Source organism: Sceloporus occidentalis, unplaced genomic scaffold, assembly GCF_023333645.1.
Source record: "Sceloporus occidentalis isolate IW3139 unplaced genomic scaffold, rSceOcc1.0.p SCAF_1, whole genome shotgun sequence".
In the NCBI taxonomy this organism is placed as follows: Eukaryota; Metazoa; Chordata; class Lepidosauria; order Squamata; family Phrynosomatidae; genus Sceloporus; species Sceloporus occidentalis.
The window spans coordinates 12,557,843-12,577,640 of record NW_028316981.1 but is presented as its reverse complement, the minus strand read 5'-3'; the positions used below and the strand labels follow the sequence as shown (position 1 = coordinate 12,577,640).

The 19,798-nt window shown below is 44.6% G+C and overlaps 2 protein-coding genes across 4 annotated transcripts; both read left to right on the top strand.

Annotated features, from left to right (window-relative positions):
* The first annotated feature begins 909 nt into the window (after positions 1 to 909).
* LOC149320801 (uncharacterized) lies at positions 910 to 10,253 on the top strand. 3 transcript variants are annotated; one of them, XM_089504013.1, is made up of 4 exons: positions 910 to 1,017; positions 5,517 to 6,268; positions 7,756 to 7,915; positions 9,075 to 10,253. In XM_089504013.1, the coding sequence occupies exons 1-4, from the start codon at positions 978 to 980 to the stop codon at positions 10,151 to 10,153; spliced, it is 2,031 nt and encodes a 676-aa protein (XP_089360139.1). In that variant the 5' UTR covers positions 910 to 977; the 3' UTR covers positions 10,154 to 10,253. The 3 variants fall into 3 exon arrangements, with proteins under 3 accessions (XP_089360139.1, XP_089360146.1, XP_089360131.1); XM_089504020.1 differs by lacking the exon at positions 910 to 1,017 and adding an exon at positions 2,062 to 2,232; XM_089504005.1 differs by lacking the exon at positions 910 to 1,017 and adding an exon at positions 3,231 to 4,007.
* A 3,317-nt stretch (positions 10,254 to 13,570) lies between these two features.
* Positions 13,571 to 18,681, top strand: LOC149320800 (uncharacterized). The gene is made up of 4 exons (XM_089504030.1): positions 13,571 to 13,591; positions 15,052 to 15,554; positions 15,881 to 16,010; positions 16,728 to 18,681. The coding sequence occupies exons 2-4, from the start codon at positions 15,078 to 15,080 to the stop codon at positions 18,227 to 18,229; spliced, it is 2,109 nt and encodes a 702-aa protein (XP_089360156.1). The 5' UTR covers positions 13,571 to 13,591; positions 15,052 to 15,077; the 3' UTR covers positions 18,230 to 18,681.
* The last annotated feature ends 1,117 nt before the right edge of the window (positions 18,682 to 19,798 follow it).

The window sequence follows — 19,798 nt, the reverse complement described above, 5'->3', positions numbered from 1 at the left end:
TACCATAGGCCAGTAGCTTGTATCGTTCAAATGTGTGAAGGCACACTCTCTCAGCCTCCTCAGGGGAAGGCCATGGCAAGCCTCCCCTCAACAGACCTTGCCAAGAAAATCCCAGGATAGGTTGGTATTACGGTCATGGTCAAAAGTCAGAAACAAAGGCCCACAACAACAACAACATGCCAAAATGCCTCTGGAGGGTCACATTTTGAAAGTGGCTAGAAACCATTCATCATTGCACTAATATTGTAACTTCCCTCTCGCTTGTTAATGCTACCGCTGGAATTGAAATTCAGCTCCCCAAAAGTAGCTCTAAGAGGTTAAGTCCAGAGTTGAGGTATTCTGCCTGGTGCTTCCCCAGACTACAAATCCCAGGACTCCACGGTGCTCCCAAACTGCTTTTATTGTACAGTGTGAGTTCTGGTGCCCCTCCAAACTACAAATCCCAGGATCCAATAGATAGAGCCATGGCAGTTACAGTCCTTTCAAACTGCTTTTATTTTACAGTGTGGGCTCTGGTGCCCCACCAAACTACAAATCCCAGGATTCAATAGCCATGGCAGTTACAGGTACTGTCAAACTGCTTTTATTATACACTGTGGGCTGCAGTGGGTCCTCGGACTACAAATCCCAGAATCCCACATTTTCAAACGGCTTTTATCCTGCAGTGTGGTGGTTAAACCTCTAGGGGCCAGCATTCTGTGGCAAGCAGTCCCTCCATGAGAGAACCGATCTGCGCCTGCGCCAATTTCTTTCCTCGTAAGGGTTGAGGCCACAGAGCTCGTACGCCTAGAGCGGCCCCTGCGCGTGTGTGTGTGTGGGGCTGTGGGACCGGAAGTGGGTGTCCCATCCTTCCTCCTCCGCCTCCTCCTGCTTCCGGTCCGTCGCCGTATTTCTCCCGGGTGCGAAAGTGTCCTTTGTATGTGTCTCCATCGTTGGCGCAATGGAGGCTCCTCCGCGGGACTCTTAGGAAGGAGAGCATGCAGAGAAGGAGCAGCAGCAGAAGCAGCAGCGAAAGGAGTGAGGAGGAGGAGGCACTGGATAGTAGCATTGATATTAATATCATGATCATCATGATCATCATCATAAGGGGAGGAGGGGCAGAGACAGCTATACATCCCGATAGACTCAGACATATTCAGATGTAATGAGGAGGGACTCCAGTTGGAACTACTGACCACTCAGTACATCATTTCCAAAATTGGGTGGCTTTGCATTGAGCTCCATGGAGGGGAAAGGCAAAGGAAATATATGCATTACTATTATTATTATTAAAAGGGGAGGAAGTGGAAAGAGGGACAAAGATTATATATATATATATATATATATATATACACAAATATATTTAAATATCATTGGGGGTGGGGACTGTTGAGCTAGCCACTCAGTACTTTATTTATTTGTATTTAGCTCAGTGGAGAAGGAATGAGGCCCAAATGCAAAGTAATCTAATAATGGAAATAAGATTATTATTATTATTATTATTATTATTATTATTACAAGGGGTGGAGGGGCATAGATAAGTATACATTCAAATATATTCAAATATAATCGTCGGGAGTATTGGGTCTAACCAGTCTCTACTTTATTTCCAAAGGTCCAAATGCAAAGTGATCAAATTTTGGAAATTATTATTATTATTATTATTATTATTACTATTACTATTATTATTATTAGAAGGGAAGGGAGTGGTGGACGGTCATAAATATATATTTAATTTTTATATACCCTTAATGCATTTAAATGGGAAGGGGGTTTAATGAGTTGTTCAGGGAGGGGGTCCCAACTAGCCAAAAGCCACCCATTTTCTAGTGTTTCAGCCTTACACAACTCTCTGGGTTTTATTCGAAGATATAGCCATGTTAGTCTAGAGGATTAGTATACAGAGAGATCTTGTAGCTCCTTTGAGACTCACTGAAAGAAAGAAGTTGGCAGCATGAGCTTTCCTAGACATAAGCATACCTAGATTTAGGGTCTGAGGATGTCGGCTTAAATCTATGAAAGCTCATGCTGCCAACTTCTTTCTTTCAGTGAGTCTCAAAGGTGCTAAAAGATCACTCTGAGTTTTTCTTCCTGAGGAGACCTCAAAGTGGGGGAAAGAGGGAGAGGATCAGTATTTAATCTGTTGGGAGATTATGAGAGTGGTGTTTTGAGAATAATCCCAAATCACGTGCCTAAATACTGTTGTTGTTATTGTGTGCCTTTGAGCTGTTTCTGATTCATGGCGACCCTAAGGTAAGCCTATTGTGGGGTTTTCTTGGCAAGATTTGTTGAGAGTGGGTTTGCCATTACGATCCTCTGAGGCTGAGAGAGTGTGACTTGCCCTAGTTCACCCAATAGGTTTCATGGCCGAGCAGGGAATCAGACTCTGGTCTCTAGACTCATAGTCTAATACTGAAACCACTGTGCCACGCTGGCTCTCATACTAAATACTATTGAGCTTTTAAGCCTACTTTTCCTGGGGATTTGTCCCCCTCAATTCTGATGAACTGGCTTTCCAGGAGGTGTTTGTAGGTTTTCACTCTTAAGGTTGTAATATCATGTGTATTGGCTAAATCATTGCTTAAGGTGGAACCGTACTTCTGAGTAGCTAAATCTAGATATAGATATAGATGATGACAAAACTGAAATAGTGAAAGAGTTCCCCTGTACCTTGGATCAAACATAGAGGCTAGGAGCAGAATGTAGATTGCAGTAAAGAAATTAGAAGAAGGCTAGGAATGGGAAGGGCAGCCATGGAAGAACTGAACAAGATCCTAAAGAGTAAAGATATAAAATTGAGCACTGAAGTTAGAATCGTCCAAGCCATTTTCCTCCCTATCTCTGTGGCGTTTATCACACGGAGGTTTTTGCAGCTTTTTGCAGCTCAGATCCGATGTGACTGCGGGTCCAATGATGCGAATTCATGTGATAACGTGATGTATTATCACGTGATTCCTTTCTATGGGCGTTCCTTCCGTGGCGCTTCTGCAGTGATTCCAAAGTGACTCCTCATTTCGATGAATTCGGAAAAAAGTGAATTCACAGAATTTGCATTCAAGCTCACTTCGATTTCACTCCAAATTGGTCTGGTGTGGAATGCAACTTCACTTCCGTCCTGGTACACCCCCCCAAACCTCCAAGGTCCCACATTTCCCATGATGCCGTACTGCAATTTTGCCCCATTTGCATCTGGTACTCCCCCCCCCCCCGCGCGCTTCCATTGCTGCCAAGGGGAAATGCGGTTGTTTCAGATGCCGCTGGGGAAAGGGCAGAGAGCTACTGGGGAATGATGTATTCATGTTTTAACGTGGGCAGGAGACATGCTGGAGAGGAGGGGGAAAGCGGCCATTTCTGATGCCGCTGGGGAAGGCTCCTTGTGTGACTGGAAAAAACGGAGTATATATCCCAGAGAAAGAGTGCTAGTTTGGGTGCTGCAGGGGACCATATCTCCCATAGAAAGGCTCCTTGTGTGACTGGAAAAAAACAGAGCATATATCCCAGGGAAAGAGTGCTAGTTTGGGTGCCAAAACGGACTCTAAAGCCCATAGAACCTGAAGCTTTCATTCACGTGAGGCTAGCATTCATGTGAAAGTGGAACCAGGATGTGGTCCCCTTCTTCATCCCAGAAGTGCAAAGGTTCATGATGTGTTCAGACCCCCACTGAGCATGCGCAAGGGTCCCAGTTCGAATCGTTGAATCCATATGGTATGCACCGGTGTGGTAATACAGTTTGCACTCACTCCGTTTTGCTTGAATCTGCCTTGGATTCGATTTCCCCTCGATTCGGAAGGGCAGCAGAAGGGCAACCAGGTGTGATAAAACAGTCACGTCATGATGTGAAATCGCATAGCTGAACCAGGAGTCACCCCGGATCTGAGCTGCAAAAACCTCCATGTGATAAGTGCCTATGTACAGATGTGAGAGTTGGAGAGTGAAGAAACCAGATAGGAGGGAAAAATCAACTCCTTTGAGATGTGGTGTTGGAGAAGAGTGCTGTGGATGCCATGGATGGCCAAGAAGACCAACAAGTGGGTCTTGAACAGATCAAGCCTGATCTCTCCCTGGAAGCCAAGATGACTAAATTAAGGCTGTTCTATTTTGGCCATCATGAGAAAGAATGACTCACTAGAAAGATTTTAAGATGGCGAACATCCCTTTCACCCCTGAACGCAAACATGTTAATTTCCCCCCTTTCCCATGGGCATCCTTTCCTTTTACCTTGTGCCATCCCTTGAAACTGCAGGCATAGCCTTGTCTCCCATCCCATCTGTTAGTTAAACATCAAAAGAACATGTGCATTTCCCTTAGTGATTAACACATAACTATATGTCCTATCATTCAGTGTAACATAGTGTGGTGTAGTGGTTTGAGCATTAGACTATGACAGTGGAGACCAGGGTTTGAATCCTGGCTCAGCCATGTAAACCCACCGGGTGACCATGGCCAAGTCACACTGTCTCAGCCTCAGGATGGTGATAATAATTAAAAAAATATTTGTATACTGCTTTTCCATAGATCAAAGCGGTTTACAGACCATATAAAAACCATTAAAACATCTCATAAAAATAGATAAAATCCACTAATACAATAATAATAATAAATTTTATTTGTGATGGCAGAGACCCCTCTGAAGGAACTTGCCAAGAAAACCCCATGATAGCCTTAGCATCACCATAAGTCAGAAATGACTTGAAGGCACACAACAATAACAAAACATCAAATAGTATTAATGTATAACATATTATAAGGCCTCTAATGACTATGGCAGTCAAATTGAGAAACTCAGATAATGACATTCCACAACCTTGTGATTAGTTATTCCTTGATTGTCAACCCCCTTTTGAATGTTGACTGTCTTTTACTGTGATTTTGAAAACCTGGCAACCCAATGCCCAACATAAGAATTTTTTTAGCCCCATCTTTAAAAAAAAGCCTCAGTTAAAACATCTAAAAGGCAATAATGAACAAAATAACACATTTATTATTTTAAGGTAATGTTTTCTTGAAATGTTTTCAGTAGTTGTTGTGTGCCTTATGGCAACCCTAAGGTGAATCTATCACTGAGTTTTACGTGGCTAAAAGTGTGTGACCAAGGTCATCCAGCGGATTTCCATGATCAAGCTGCGGTTCGAACCCTGGTCTCCCAGGCCCAAATCTGATGCTGAAACTGCTACACCGTGCTGGCTGTCTTAGTAGTTTTACAGTATGCATAGTGTCTCAGCCACATCCCCAGTCACTATTCCGAATGGTGGAAACTGTTGATTGTGGAATAGCACTTAATTATAAGAGCTTGTGGACTATAACTCTGTCAGAGCACCTGTGTGGTTTCATATATATAATTGGGACAGAAAACAGAGGTGCCAAGCCTAGCCTTAAAGACTGAGCCATTTCACATGGAAGCAGATGTTTTTGAGGTACTTTGTCCTGTAGATAGTTTTGTTGTTGTTGCTCTTAAAGTTTTAAAAATTGTGCTGAGTTCAAACGTACAGTAGGCAATGCATTGCATCAGGTAATAGGTGTTGATTTTTCTTTTCCAGCTCTGGTGGTGCAGTCAGGAGGTAAAATGGCCGAGAGTGACCTGCTGGGACCAGGACGAAGAGAAGAACAAACAGGAAGAGAGTCACATGTGTTCCAAGGAAAGGCCATGAGAGAGAAGTTGAGTAGGACAGCTCAAGTGCAGAAGAAACAAGCAAAGGGTGAGAGGCTAAAACTTCAGCTGGATGCTCAGCACCAAGAAAAAGACCCAAGCATAGGGCTCTCTCCTTACTCAGTGTGGAGACCATCGCGGTTATTTGAGCCTCTCTCAAATGAGGATATGAAGGCATTTAAGGCTTCGTATCGAGCTGTAAAAGATGCCTGCTGGTTCCCAGGAGGAAGAGGAGGTGCCATGGCAATACATACATTACCAGACTTTGGCAGAAAAACCCAAGAGGCCTGTGAAAGCTCAGAAAGTTCCAAATGGTTGAAGGAACAGATTCCAGGGAAAGCCGACCCAGACCGCTTGGAGATAAAGCGCCAGCATTTCCGGCACGTCTGTTACCAGGAGATCGAGGGGCCCCGGTCAGTTCTGGGTGAACTACAGAAACTTTGCCACCAGTGGCTGGTGCCAGAGAAACACACCAAGGAGCAGATTGTGGACTTAGTGGTCCTGGAGCAGTTCTTGACCATCCTGCCTCTGGAGATGCAGATCTGGGTATGCAAAAATGGGCCCGCCACCTGCACTCAGGCTCTGGCCTTGGCTGAAAACTTCCTCTTGAGGTTACAAGAGGCTGAGAACCAGGAACAAAAAGTAAGGATTTGGCCAGGAAATTGCTTATTTAAAATATTGTATAAAATTACCATCAGGCTATGTGTATAAGGTGTACATGAAACATGAATTACATTTGTGTTTAGATTTGCATCCCAAGTATCTCATTTTGTATGTATTTGCAAATACAGATATTCAAAAAAAAATTTTTAAAAAGCAAAATCCAAAACACATCTGTTCCCAAGACTCAAGCTAACAGGCAGAATACAGTGAGCCCCTTAAGCCTCAGTACTGACACACCTGGAGACAAATTTAGAAGTGAAAATCCCCAGTCTATTTGCTGCTATTCCCCCAATACAACTCAATTTAGAATCTTCAGATCCAAAATATACACATCCAGGGATAACCATGTTAATGCTAACTGTAGCGAAATCCAAAAAAACCAAACAAACCACACATAGTGCTGCTACCTTTATTATGCCAACCAAACAGCACAAAATACCTTACACAAGTTTTCAAAGGTCACAGGTGGTGTATGAAGTTCTTTCAATGGTATAGCCGTAATCTGCCACCACTCAGTATTTTTAGATGACTCCCTTGCTCTCTAGTATTGTTGTTATTCTATTCCTTCAAGTAATTTCTGACTTATGGCAACCCTATCACGAGGTTTTCTTGGCAAGATTTGTTTTGGGGGGGTATGTATTTGAGGCTGAGAGAGTGACTTGCCCAAGGCCACTCACTGGGTTTCCATGTCCAAGCAGGGAGGCAAACCCTGGTCTCCAGAGTTGTAGTCCAACACTCAAACCACTATACCAAACTGTTTCTACCCACTTCATTTATTTCTCCATAAGATCCTATCCTGTGCATGGGCTTTGACTTTTATTTATTTATTTACTTATTATCCCACCTTTCTCTTGGCTGTCATTCTGTTTTAAAACCATTGAAAATCTTTAGCTCGCAGGTACCCTCAGCATTGCCTCTTTCCAGTCATACATACCTGTCAGCCATCTACAACACTGCATGCCCTTCCTGTACTGTTTGAGAGTCAGTAGCTTGACCACAGGAAGGTGCTGTTGGCCTGCTTCATGTCCTGCTGTGGATTGACTTTGCACATCTGGATGGCCACCGCGGAACCAGAATACATATTCGGTGTAGCCGTGTTGGCCATACAACAAAGTACAATAACATCCAAAATCTACAAACCAGCAATACCTTTATTGGGCATCACAGAATATGATGGAACTTTGGTCTGATCCAGCAGAGCTCTTCTTCATTAACCCTGGCTTGTTCCTTCTTCCACAGGAGACTAGACTCCTGAACACTGCTTTGGATCCTCCAGGCGTCTTCAACTACAACATCTGTCATCCCCAATTTTATTTAGTAATAGAGGGGAGTACATTGGGTTCCTAGACAGTTTCCCATTGAGACCAGGTTTTTCCTGCTTCTTCAAGGTTGGCACATCTTGTGCCTTTGGGATATAAACCCTGGATCTCAGATTCCTTGACTAATAACACATGCTTATATTTCAGAGGTCTGGATTACTGGAAGAAGCATTTGTTAATTCCCCTACATCGGAGCAGGATCCATCAGACGCTGTAGAGAGCTGCCTCTCTACAGAGGAAGAGGAGGATGCAGAAGAAGAAGAAGAGGATAAAGCTCAAGAGGAGGGGGACAAGAGTCTCTGGCTGGGTAGGCCTGAAGTTTTGAGTTCAAAGTATAAATGTTACCTTTCATGAAAAGAGGTTCTGAAAGGCCATAGATAAATTGTAGAACCTGTTGCTGTAGGACAGAAGCAATGGCATTGGGTTTAGATGGCTGGTAAACTATATCAGAAGTCTGTTTGCAGCTGTTTTGTGTCTCATTAACAAAATGGAACCTCCATATCCAGGAGCATTCAGTATACAGTCAGCCCTTCATATCCATTGATTCTTATCCATGAATTCAGCACCCATTACCAGGAGAGAGTTCCTCAAGCTTGATCACACCACCAGACCTGTCTCTTATTCATACCTGGCTGATCCAGGAGGGTTCATCTTGTGTTCAGTTGGGAAAAGATATCAAGGTGCCCTGAACCAATAGTATGTAGTCTGTAGTTCGACTCTTTATTGTAGGTCCTTCTCGTAATACAAAAATGACATGCATCAAAAACTGCTGCCTCCTTCCATCTCCCAGCAGAATAAAAAACAGGACATTACAGTACCCATTTAAAACATGAGTCATCTCTCTTTTTTTAAAAAAAACAACCCTCAATATCAACATAAGCTGCTTTGGGACAGTACTGGCCCTAGCCCTAGCCAGAGTGAAGCAGCCACCTCAGGCAGCAGATTTTGGATGTGGCCAAGGATGGAAACTGGTTAGTTGTTTAATTAGTTGTTTAATACTTTCATCCAGTAAGAATACAGTTGGTCCTTCACATTCACTGATTCTGTGTTCACAGATTTCACCATCCACAGCTTGGGGAAAAAAATTAATTCCCAAAAGGAAATCTTGATTTAATCTAAGGGACACCATTTTAGTATGCCACTGTATGTAAAGGCACTTGAGCATCCATGGATTTTGGTATTTGCTGGGGCCCCTCGAAACAAAATCTCAGTGGATATCAAGGGCCCACTGATAATATCTTAAATGATTATTTATAATTTTCTGTTTGCTGCCGGTGAACTGTTCGTTGGGCTTTCTGTGGGGAAATGACTGGACTGAGACAAGGCAGTCCTTTGCTGCCTTGTCTCAGGCAGTAAATTGTGAGTTGGCTGGCCAGAAAGCAAGATGAGAGGTTGAATGAACAAGTGAACCCCTGATGGTTGGGCATATGACTCTTGATACAATTACTGTATACTTTTCCTTCCAGGACGTGAACAGCATGTGCAAGAGAAGGCAGAGAAAGCGGCCTTCCTGCTGGGAATCTCTGAGCCTATGGAGTGGGGATTGCCCCTGGACAGAACCACAGGAAAGCTTTTCCCAGGTCCTGAGACTGAAGAAATATTTGGCAACCGGCAAGGAAACTATCCAGGCAAAACAGCAAAACAAGCCCTTTGCTCTGTGGAAACAGAGAACAAAAGGAGCTTCCAGGAGGGAACCATCGGCCAGAAGAAGAGGGCAAAGAGCAGTGCTGAAAATGGTCTTCGCCAGAGCTTTGGCTTCCTAAAGAATCAGAAAGTGCAGACCGTGGACAAGCCTCCGCGGTGTGCCCCCTGCGGCGAACGCTTCCAGAAGAGGGCTTGTGGAGAGCAGCCATGCAAATTACCTCAGCGTGGGAGTGAGCTACCCAGGTGCGTCACCTCGCTGAGGCGTGACGAAAGCTCACCTGATAGCCAGGAGGCCGGCTGTAGGTCTAAGGCTAAAAAGAGAGGCCTTGAGTGTGAACACTTTTTACCACTGAGCTCTGACCGCTGGAAAGTGGCCAAAGGAGAAAAACTGTCCAAAGGCACTGCATGTGGGGAAAGGGTCTCATGGGGATCATCCTTCTCAAGTCGTGAGAAGAATGACCATGCAGGGAAACCACACCAGTGTTTTGATTGTGGCAAACGTTTCAGTCAGAAAGGAAACCTCAATATCCACAGGAAAACCCACACAGGGGAGAAACCATACCCGTGCTCAGAGTGTGGGAAATGCTTTGTGACTAACTCTCGGCTGCTCACACACAAGAGGGTACACACGGGAGAGAAGCCGTACAACTGTTCGTACTGCGGCAATAACTTCAGCCAGCTGGCCCACTTGGTTCAGCACCAGCGGAGGCACACTGGGGAGAAACCCTACAGTTGCCCCTACTGTGGGAAAAGCTTCAGCGTGAAAGCCAACCTCATCACACACCAGCGCACCCACACGGGGGAGAAGCCGTATGAATGTTCCGAGTGTCCGAAAAGCTTTGTTTCTAGTTCCGATCTCAAAAAACATAAAAGGGTACACACAGGACAACTGTATACATGAGTTAGAGTTTCAGATTTTATTGTAGTCATTCCTATTAATGTAGACAAGGAATCCTCACATGTCTTGAAAGGAACCCTTGGCACACTGTGAGGAAAAAAATAAAAGCTCTTTTTTTAAAAAAAGAAATACTGTTTGTATTATTTATCTTACTATTTTGCCTTTGTTTGAAGGCTAGCCTTACCATTAAATAGAGTTTCATTGGGAATCATGTGGCCTTTCCAGTGTTGTTGGACTGCAGCTCCCAGCAGCCCTCATCAGCATAGCCAGTGGTGAACAATGTAGTCCAACATTTCTAGCATGGTTCCACTAGTGATGAGGAAAGTGTGACCAAAATGTGACCTCTCCAGATGTTGCAGGAATGAAACACCCATGATTCCATACTACTGGCTGTGTTACCTACGGCTGGTGGAATTTGCAGTCCTGCAAGATGTAGAACAGTGTTTTCCAACCTTCTCAATGCCCCACACTCCTAGGAAATGTTTGATTCATGTTTGCGCTCTCAACTAAAGTAATTCCACTTTTGAAGATGAATTGGGCTAACGTCTAGTTTTTGAACTACAAATCAAACCACATAAAGTACTGAGGATGAACAAATTGAACTTTAAAAAAAGAAGCTTTTAACTCAGGGCATAAAATGCAAACCTAAACTGAGCAATTGGATTCTGATTTATTCAGAAAAAAATGAGTGACAACTCATACTTCAAAATCCAAAGTTGTCCACATGGGTGGCATAGGGACATGTTTGCTTTCTGATGGTTCAGTGTATACAAACTTGGTTCCATGCACAATACTGAAAACATTGTGTAGAAAATTACCTTCAGGCTATGTGTATAAGGTATACATGAAACAAATGTATTTCCTATTTAGATTTGGCTGAGCCTACAGGATCTTAGCAGAGCAGATGAGGACAGAGGGGCTTAGAGGTGTCTTATTCGCTGGGTTGCCATGAGTCAAAGTTGACTCAAAGGAAGTGGACAACACCAACAACCCATCTCTAAGATATCTCATTATGTATATGTATCTTGAGAGCCAGCATGGTGTAGTGGTTTGAGCGTTGGACTATGACTCTGGAGAACAGGGTTTGAATCCCTGCTCAGCCATATAAAACCCACTGGCTGACCCTGGGCAAGTCACACTCTTTCAGCTTCTGCTCTGAAGAAACTTGCCAAGAAAATTCTGCAGTAGGTTCACCTTAGGGTTGCATACGTTGGAAACAACTTGGAGACACACAACAAAAACAAACATTTCAGGCAAACATTCTTTGAAGATGCCAGCCATAGATGCTGGCGAAACGTCAGGAAGAAAGTTTTCTGGAACATGGCCAAGTGGCCCAAAAAACCCACAAAAAACTAAATGTAAATAGTTTTTCTGTGGGTTTTTTGGGCTATGTAGCCATGTTCTAGCTGCTAGCCCCAGATGCAGGTGAAATGTCAGGAATAAACTTCTAGAACACGGCCACATAGCCCGAAAAACCCACAAAAAAAGTATGGATGCGGCCATGAAAGCCTTTGACTTCAAATTTGTAAATATTCCCAAATCTGAAAAACGCCAAAATCACTTTGGTCCCAAGCCATTTGGATTAGGAAGACTCAACCTGCACCATAAGTTACACAGCACGACACCGCAGGAAGGCCTGACCCCACTGAAGCTTGCCACGTTAGTTTAGGTAAGGTAAAAGGCAATAGGAAAAGAGGAAGACCACGTTCCAGATGGATCCCTTCACCCAAGGAAGCTAAAGCCCTGAGTCTGCAAGACCTGAGCAGGGCTGTTGAGGATAGGATGTGATTTGGAGGTCTCTCATTCATAGTCCCTTTTGTAATGCTCATTATTTTGAATTGGCTTCCTCTTCAAGGGGAATTTAAGAGCCATTACCTTTGCAGAGTACCTGGTATCACTGGGCTGCTTGATAAAGATTAAAATAGGCTTTGTTATTTATTATTATTATTATTATTATTATTAACTTTTATTTATAAAGCGCTGTAAATTTACACATATTTGTTGTATGCCTTTAAGAGACTACCATTGATTGCCAAAATTTATTGGGGTATTCATTGGAAACTTATTGGAAGTAGTATGTAGAGAGATCTGTAGCATCTTTGAGACTAACTGAAAGAAAGAAGTTGGCAGCAAGAGCTTTTCTATTTTTAAATAATTTATTTTATTTTTATGCCGCCTTTCTCCCAAAAAAGGGACCCAAGGCAGCTCACAATATAAATTTCCTAGACTTAAGTCTACTTCCACAGATGCATTTTTATTTGGGAAGGTTTGCCAGTGCCTTCCTCTTAGTCCTAGTGGGTTTCATGGCCAAGCCGGGATGTGAAGCATCCTAATTTACTAATGTAAATTAATGCCATGCAAACTTTATGAGTTGAAACATTCTCTCTGTGATGCAGGATCAAGACCATATATGTCATAGAATTAAGAAATGTGACTACTTTGGGCTATATTTCCCAGAATCCCCCAGCCACCATGCTCAGCAGGAATTCTAGTCCAAAGAGTTACCCTTCAAGGGAGAAAGTGGAGCTTTGGGATGAAAGGAGATGGGCATCCTCCATGGGTTGCATCCAGACCCACTGGCAGCAGGATTGGTATGAGGATTTACTCCTTACTTCAAAAAGAATATTATTATTGTTGTTGTTGCTGTTGTTGTTGTTTATTTCTATAGCGCTGTAAATGTACACAGCGCTGTAGATACTCAGTCAGCAAATTTAATCAATAGATAAAGTGATAAATCAAATAAAACTCATGATTAAATCTTGAACATTTCTTTCATCAGGTTGCGGCCCTAATTAAATGCACTGTTTCAAGGATTCCTGAAAGTGTGCATGGCTGGATGTGTATCATCTGTAAGTCATGTTATGTGTATGTATAGGGAGGGCACTCTTCTCTGGCTGCCAGTCATTGTTGTTGTTGTTGTCGTGTGTCTTCAAATCTCCGATTTAAGGCAACTCTAAGGTAATCCTGGTTGTGGAAACGTGTGACCAGAGCTTCCCCTTCACTCTCCTTGAATTAGGGTGAAAGAAGGGCTTGCCCAAAGTCCCCTGTGGCTTTCCATATTTAAATCAATCCTTTCATTTGTCCATTGTGCTGAAATTGAGGGAGGAAACCCCTTTCCATATTTGCAGTTCCTGCATGGCAGAATGGGGTTGATCTGGATGACCCTTGGGGGTCCCTTCCAACTCTAGGATTTTAGAAGCCTAACCTCTGGAGCATTGGTTACAAAAGTAACTACTTCCCCCATAAAATCTTTGAAAGGGGAACTGCAGGGGTTAAATGCATGGAGTTTCTTTGCCTAGAGCGACCACACAAAACACACACACACACATGCACACACACAAACCATATTGTGGGATGTGTTGCAAGAAGGGCCACCTTCCTGTTCTCCTCCCTGCCTCCCTTTGCAGGGAAACGGCAGCAAAGAGACTCATCCTTCCCAAGGTGGGTGCATTGCATTTTGCAAAGATGGTCCCAATTTTGGACAAAGCAAGGAAGGGAAGCCAAGGGAGGCAGGAAAGGCAAAGAGAGGGAATATATCACAGACAGGAGATGGCATCTGGGGCTGGAGGAGAGAGCAAGAAGAGGGAGATGTACAGAGCAAGGGTTTCTGAAGAGCAAGGTGGGAGTTGTGTGTCCCTCCCTGGGGCCACAATGGGAACTAGAAATCTCAAGATCCCCTAAGATGGAGCCAGGGTATTGCAATGCTTTTTTTGTGGGGGTGTCGTGGTGTGTGCCTTCAAGTCAATTCCAACTTATGGCCACCCTCTCATGGGGTTTTCTTGGCAACCTTTCTCCAGAGGGGGTTTGCCATGGCCTTCCCTTGAGGCTGAGATCCTTGCCTGTGAAAACTATGAAATTGCCTGTGAAAACCCTGCCATAAGTTGTCAGGCGACTTAAAGTCACATATACTCAACCAACCTAAAGGAATGTGTGTATCCACAAATACTGACATATATTTTTTGTAATTGAAAAAATTAGTGTGTTGCATTAGTACAACAATGTATGGATTTAGGTATGAAGTTAAAAGGTGGGAGGAGTTTCTCTTTTCTGAAATGTTTGGGACCAGAGGTATTTTCTTTTTTGGCTATATATATATATATATATATATATATATATATATATAGTGGACCCTTGCTTTATGCGGGGGATCTCTTCGAGACCCCCCCCCGCATAAAGCGAATTCAGTGCATGCTCAAGCCCCATTTAGATGAATGGGGTGCACTCCCCTGTGCAGTGCAGTGTGCGCGCCATGGGCACATGCGCCATTGGTGATCACAAGTCTGCGTATGAGAAGCCCGCGTATGGGGTGGGCCGACTGTATATGATTTTGGAATACCTGTGTTTGCATATACGTACATAATGAGATATCTTGGTGATGAGACCCGAGTCTATACATAAAATTAATTTATGTTTCATATACACCTTATGCACATAGCCTGAAGGTAATTTTGTACAATATTTTAAAATAAGTTTGTGCATGAAACATAGTTTCATAAGTTTGTGTACACAGAACCATCAGAAAGCAAAGGTGTCACTATCTCAGCCACCCATGAAAAAAGCTTTGGTTTTTGGGATATTTTGGATTTCGGGTGAGGGAGACTCAAAACTAGACTGCCAAGGTAGACTGCTTTGAGCACATTTATGGAAAGATGGAATATATCTAATCAATATACAACAGGCCTTTTGTATCCACTGTATACCAAAACCCATGGATGCTCATGTTCTGTTAAATATAATGGCACAGTAAGATGTGTTCTTTATATAAAATGGCAAAATCAGTCTTTGCTTCTGGAGATTTTTATATTTTAAAATATATTCAAGCCACGGATGCTTGAATCTGTGCATGTGGAGGATATGACTGTATAAGCCAAGGTACACTCACTAAAATGTTTCCTTTTTAGCCCTGGAGGCACAGCTAGGAAGGAAAATGGAGCAACAGGAGACTTCGGCACCTGTAATGATGGTGAAGGCAGCAGAGGAAGGAAAAGGCCCTCACCTTGTCCATGCCGCCACCACTGGGGAGTTTCCAGTTGAGGGAGTTCTGGACCAAATTAAAGAAGAACCGGAGGAAGGAGCTGAAGAGTGCTGGGAATCACAGTGGCAGGAATTCCTAAAGACTGTGGAGTCTCCTCTCCATGGAACAGATGGCTCAGAGCCACCTCAGTCTTGGCTGGAGGAGGAGACCAAGGCATTTCAGACCTCCTTGAAGAGAATGGCTGATGCCACCCCATGCACAGGAGGAGAAGATGTGGCCTACACACATCCCCAGGTAGGCCAGGAAACCTACAAAAACCCAGTCTCTTGCCCAGTGAAGGAGGAAGAGGAGGACACAGACCTGGAGAGGCAGCATGACCAGCAGCCATTCAGTCCACAGTGCCACCAAGGTTCCGACAGGCCACAAGAGGTATAGTAGGCCCTTGGTTTCTGTTGGGGTTTGGTTCCAGGATCTCACGTGGCTACCAAAATCCGTGGATGCTCAAGTGCCATTCAGTACAAAGGCATAGTAAAATAGGGTCCCTTATATAAAATGACAAAGTCCAAATTTGCTTTTTAGTATTTATATAGAATCGTTGCCCTCCTCTGAGGCTGAAAGAGTGTGACTTGCCCAGGATCACCCAGTGGGTTTACATAGCTGAGCTGGGATTTGAACCCCTGTCTCCAGAGTCATCGTCCAATGCTCAAACCACTACACCACGCTGGCTAGAATAATGTCTCCTTTTTCTCTTTCAGACTTCTGGGCCTCCAGGTGATGTGAATTTAAAGTCCCCCAAGTTGGAGGAGGAAGATCCAAGAGACATTGTGAAGATTCAGCTCCCTCTAGAAGTCAAGAAGGAGAGCGACTGGGAGGCCAGCTCACTGGGTAAGGATTATAATAGGTGGGAACCAGGTGTAAGATGGTCTTTTAGGGCAATGTTTGGAGGCACCAGACTCTTTAAAAGCCTGTTTTCAGGTTCCTTCCATGGGGGGGGGGGGGGGCTACAAAAATGAACCTGTGGCCCCACATGACACATGAGCCACATTTTTCTACCTATGCTCTATGATAGGCCTTCTTAAACTTTTCCCACTCATAATCCTTTTTTCACCCAAGAAATTTTCACCCAAAATACTCCTGGCAGGTGGCCATCCAACCTCTGTTTAAAAACCTTCAAAGAAAGAGACTCCAACACTCCTCAAAGCAGGGTCTTCCACGCTCAAACAGCTTTTACTCTTAGGAAGTTCTTCCTAATGTTGAGGTGGAATCTCTTGTCCTGTAGTTTGAATCCGTTGTTCTGTGACTTCAGTCTCTGGAGTAGCAGGAAACAATCTTGCTCCATCCCCAACATTTTCAAACTAGATTCGTGAATCCCTGTATAAAAAATCTGTGTATAAGAAGGGCCAACTGTACTTACCTTAACTCAGACACTATATTCCTATTGATGCAAGCTGGAATCGCAGTGGCTTTTTTAGCTGCTGCATCACATGATGTGATGATTCGTATGCTAAATTTTCATAGTGTGTTTTTTTTTAAATTGGCAAATAGGTTCCAAAACCATAACAGAACCTGACTTCAAAGAAATAACCTCTTTTTTTGTCCCAGATGGTGATGGACAAGTGCTGAAGGACGAAGAGGAAGAAGAGACCTTTCAGGTCGAAAAACCTAGAGGAATAGGCGTGTGTGAGATACCACCGGAAGGCACCAAAGAGACATTTTTCTGGAGACCCAGAATGGAAATGAAGCCAGGAAGTCCACAGGGACCAGAATGGCATCCAAGGAAAACTTTCATATATGAGAAAGTTGACCCAAGCTTATATGAAACCACTTTCCAGTGTAGGAAAAAACAAGGCACTAAGAATGGGCAGCAATGGCATCAGACCATAGATCTCCCTGAGGGCCATCAAAAGCAAGTGAAGGATAAATTAAATAAATACTCGCACTGTGGGAAAATCTCAAGCAGCAACGCATCCCTTATTCCACACAAGAGGACCCCTGCAGGAGGGAAAACATACATCTGCTCTGAATGTGGGAAAAGTTTTGGCTGGAACACAAATCTCATTAAGCATAAGAGAATCCACACTGGGGAGAAGCCATACAAATGTTCAAACTGCGGAAAAAGCTTCAATGCCAAGTCCACCCTAATTAAACACGAGAGGTCCCACACGGGAGAGAAACCGTACGAGTGCACAGAGTGTGGGAAAGCCTTTGGCGAAAGGGGGATCCTGGTTAAGCACATGAGGATCCATACGGGTGAAAAGCCACATAAATGCTCAGAGTGTGGCAAGAGGTTCATTGAAAGAGGTGCCCTTATTAAACACGAGAGAACCCACACGGGAGAGAAGCCGTACACATGTTCCGACTGTGGGAAAACATTCAGGATTAGTTGTCACCTGAAGCTCCATAAAAGGACTCACACTGGTGAGAAGCCCCACCAATGTTTAGATTGTGGGAAAAGCTTCAGTGAGAAAGCCTCTCTTGTTAAACATGAGAGAACCCACACAGGCGAGAAGCCTTATGAGTGTTCCGAGTGTGGGAAAAGCTTCCGGATCAGTTTTCAGCTGGTGATTCACAAAAGGACGCACACGGGAGAAAAACCGCACGAGTGCTCTGAATGTGGCAGCAGCTTCAGAGAGACTGCCTCTCTTATTAAACACAAGAGAACCCACACGGGAGAGAAACCCTATGAATGCACTGAATGTGGGAAGAGCTTCCGGACTAGCTTTCAGCTGAAGACACATAGGCGGACTCATACGGGAGAGAAACCGTATCAATGCTTGGACTGCGGGCAGAACTTTAGCCAGAGATCCCGCCTTGTGATACACGAGAGGACCCACACTGGGGAGAGACCATACGGCTGCTCCGAGTGTGGAAAGACCTTTGTCTCTAGCTCTCATTTAAGGAAACACAGTGTTGTGCACACGGGGGAGAAGCCACATAAATGCTCCTACTGTGAGAAATGCTTTAGTAAGAAATCTAACTGTGTTGTTCATGAGAGGATCCACACTGGAGAGAAACCATATGAATGCTTGGTATGTGAGAAAAGATTCTGTAATTCCTCTGTTTTTTATAGACACATGAAAATTCATCCAGGAGAGAGGTCCTAATAGTATCTACTATTGCATCTTAATGCCGACATTCAGGCAGAACCTAGGGTAGAGGCATCCAGGGCCTCCATGGACCTTATTAAACTGGATCGGTTTGAGTTGGTAAGTACCGATGATGTGGACAAGATCCTCGGAAGTGTTCGGAAGACAACCTGCTCTCTCGATCCCTGTCCCTCGTGGCTAGCAGCCCAGGGGGGACCGGCTGTAACTTTATTGTTACGCCGGATTATTAATACATCTTTGAGGGAAGGGCAATTTCCATCTGATCTTAAATTGGCCATAGTAAAACCTTTATTAAAAAAGCCCTCCCTCGACCCCCTGGTACATAATAATTATCGGCCAGTTTCACTGCTGCCATTTTTGGGGAAGGTGATCGAGAGGGCGGTTGCACTCCAGCTTCAGGCGGTCTTGGATGATACGGATTATCTGGACCCATTTCAAACTGGCTTTCGGGCGGGTTACGGGGTTGAGACGGCCATGGTCGCCTTGGTCGATGATCTCCGTCTGGGCATCGACAGGGGAAGCGTGTCCCTGCTGGTGCTCTTGGACATCTCAGCGGCTTTCGATACCATAGACCATGGTATCCTTCTGGAACGCCTAGCTGAGGTGGGAATCGGGGGCACTGCGCTCCAGTGGTTCCGGTCCTACCTCTCTGGGAGGTTCCAGATGGTGCAGCTGGGAGACGTGTGCTCCGACAAGAGACCCCTAACATCTGGGGTCCCTCAAGGAGCCATTCTGTCTCCCATGCTATTTAACATTTACATGAAACCGCTGGGAGAGATCATCCGGAGACATGGGGCGCGGGGTTATCAGTAAGCTGATGACACCCAAATAGTTTTCTCTATGTCTCCGACTGATGCAGTGACTGAGGATGGCGTCTCTCCTCTCGTGGCCTGTCTGGAGTCAGTAATGGGCTGGATGAGGAAAAACCGACTCAAGCTGAATCCAGAGAAAACGGAGGTACTCGTGATAGGTTCCCCTGGTCCAGGAATGGTGGTGGTTCCACCTGTCCTGGAAGGGGTCACGCTCCCCGTGAAGGACTCCGTGCGCAGTCTGGGGGTGCTTCTTGACTCGTCCCTTCGCCTGACTACTCAGGTGAACGCGACGGTCAAGAGCACCTGTCACCAGCTTCAGCTTATTCGCCAGCTGCGCCCATACCTGGCCCAGAGGGACCTTGAAACTGTGGTACATGCCCTGGTAACCTCGAGACTGGATTTCTGCAATGTACTCTACATGGGGCAACCCTTATACCAAACCCGGAAGCTACAAATGGTGCAGAGCATGGCAGCCAGGCTGGTCACTGGCACTTCCAGGGCCAGCCATATAACACCGGTATTAAAAGATCTCCATTGGCTGCCCATTCGCTTCCGGGCGCAATATAAGGTGTTGGTGATGACCTATAAAGCCCTAAATGGCTTGGGCCCAGGATACCTGAAGGACCGCCTCTCCCCATACATTCCGCCCCGCACCCTCAGAACATCTGGGCAGCAATTACTTAGGGTTCCCGGGGCGAGGTTTGTCTCCACTACTAGGAGGACATTTTCCATCGCCGCCCCGGCCCTTTGGAAC

What these genes read in the sequence shown, in the direction of transcription:
- LOC149320801 (XM_089504005.1), top strand. Translation starts at nt 3,887, where the DNA reads ATGTACAGATGTGAGAGTTGGAGAGTGAAGAAACCAGATAGGAGGGAA. An exon ending in CTGAGAACCAGGAACAAAAA is followed by an intron (nt 6,269 to 7,755) that starts GTAAGGATTTGG and finishes CTTATATTTCAG; the next exon opens with AGGTCTGGATTACTGGAAGA. An exon ending in GGACAAGAGTCTCTGGCTGG is followed by an intron (nt 7,916 to 9,074) that starts GTAGGCCTGAAG and finishes TTTTCCTTCCAG; the next exon opens with GACGTGAACAGCATGTGCAA.
- LOC149320800 (XM_089504030.1), top strand. Translation starts at nt 15,078, where the DNA reads ATGGAGCAACAGGAGACTTCGGCACCTGTAATGATGGTGAAGGCAGCA. An exon ending in GTTCCGACAGGCCACAAGAG is followed by an intron (nt 15,555 to 15,880) that starts GTATAGTAGGCC and finishes TTTCTCTTTCAG; the next exon opens with ACTTCTGGGCCTCCAGGTGA. An exon ending in CTGGGAGGCCAGCTCACTGG is followed by an intron (nt 16,011 to 16,727) that starts GTAAGGATTATA and finishes TTTTTGTCCCAG; the next exon opens with ATGGTGATGGACAAGTGCTG.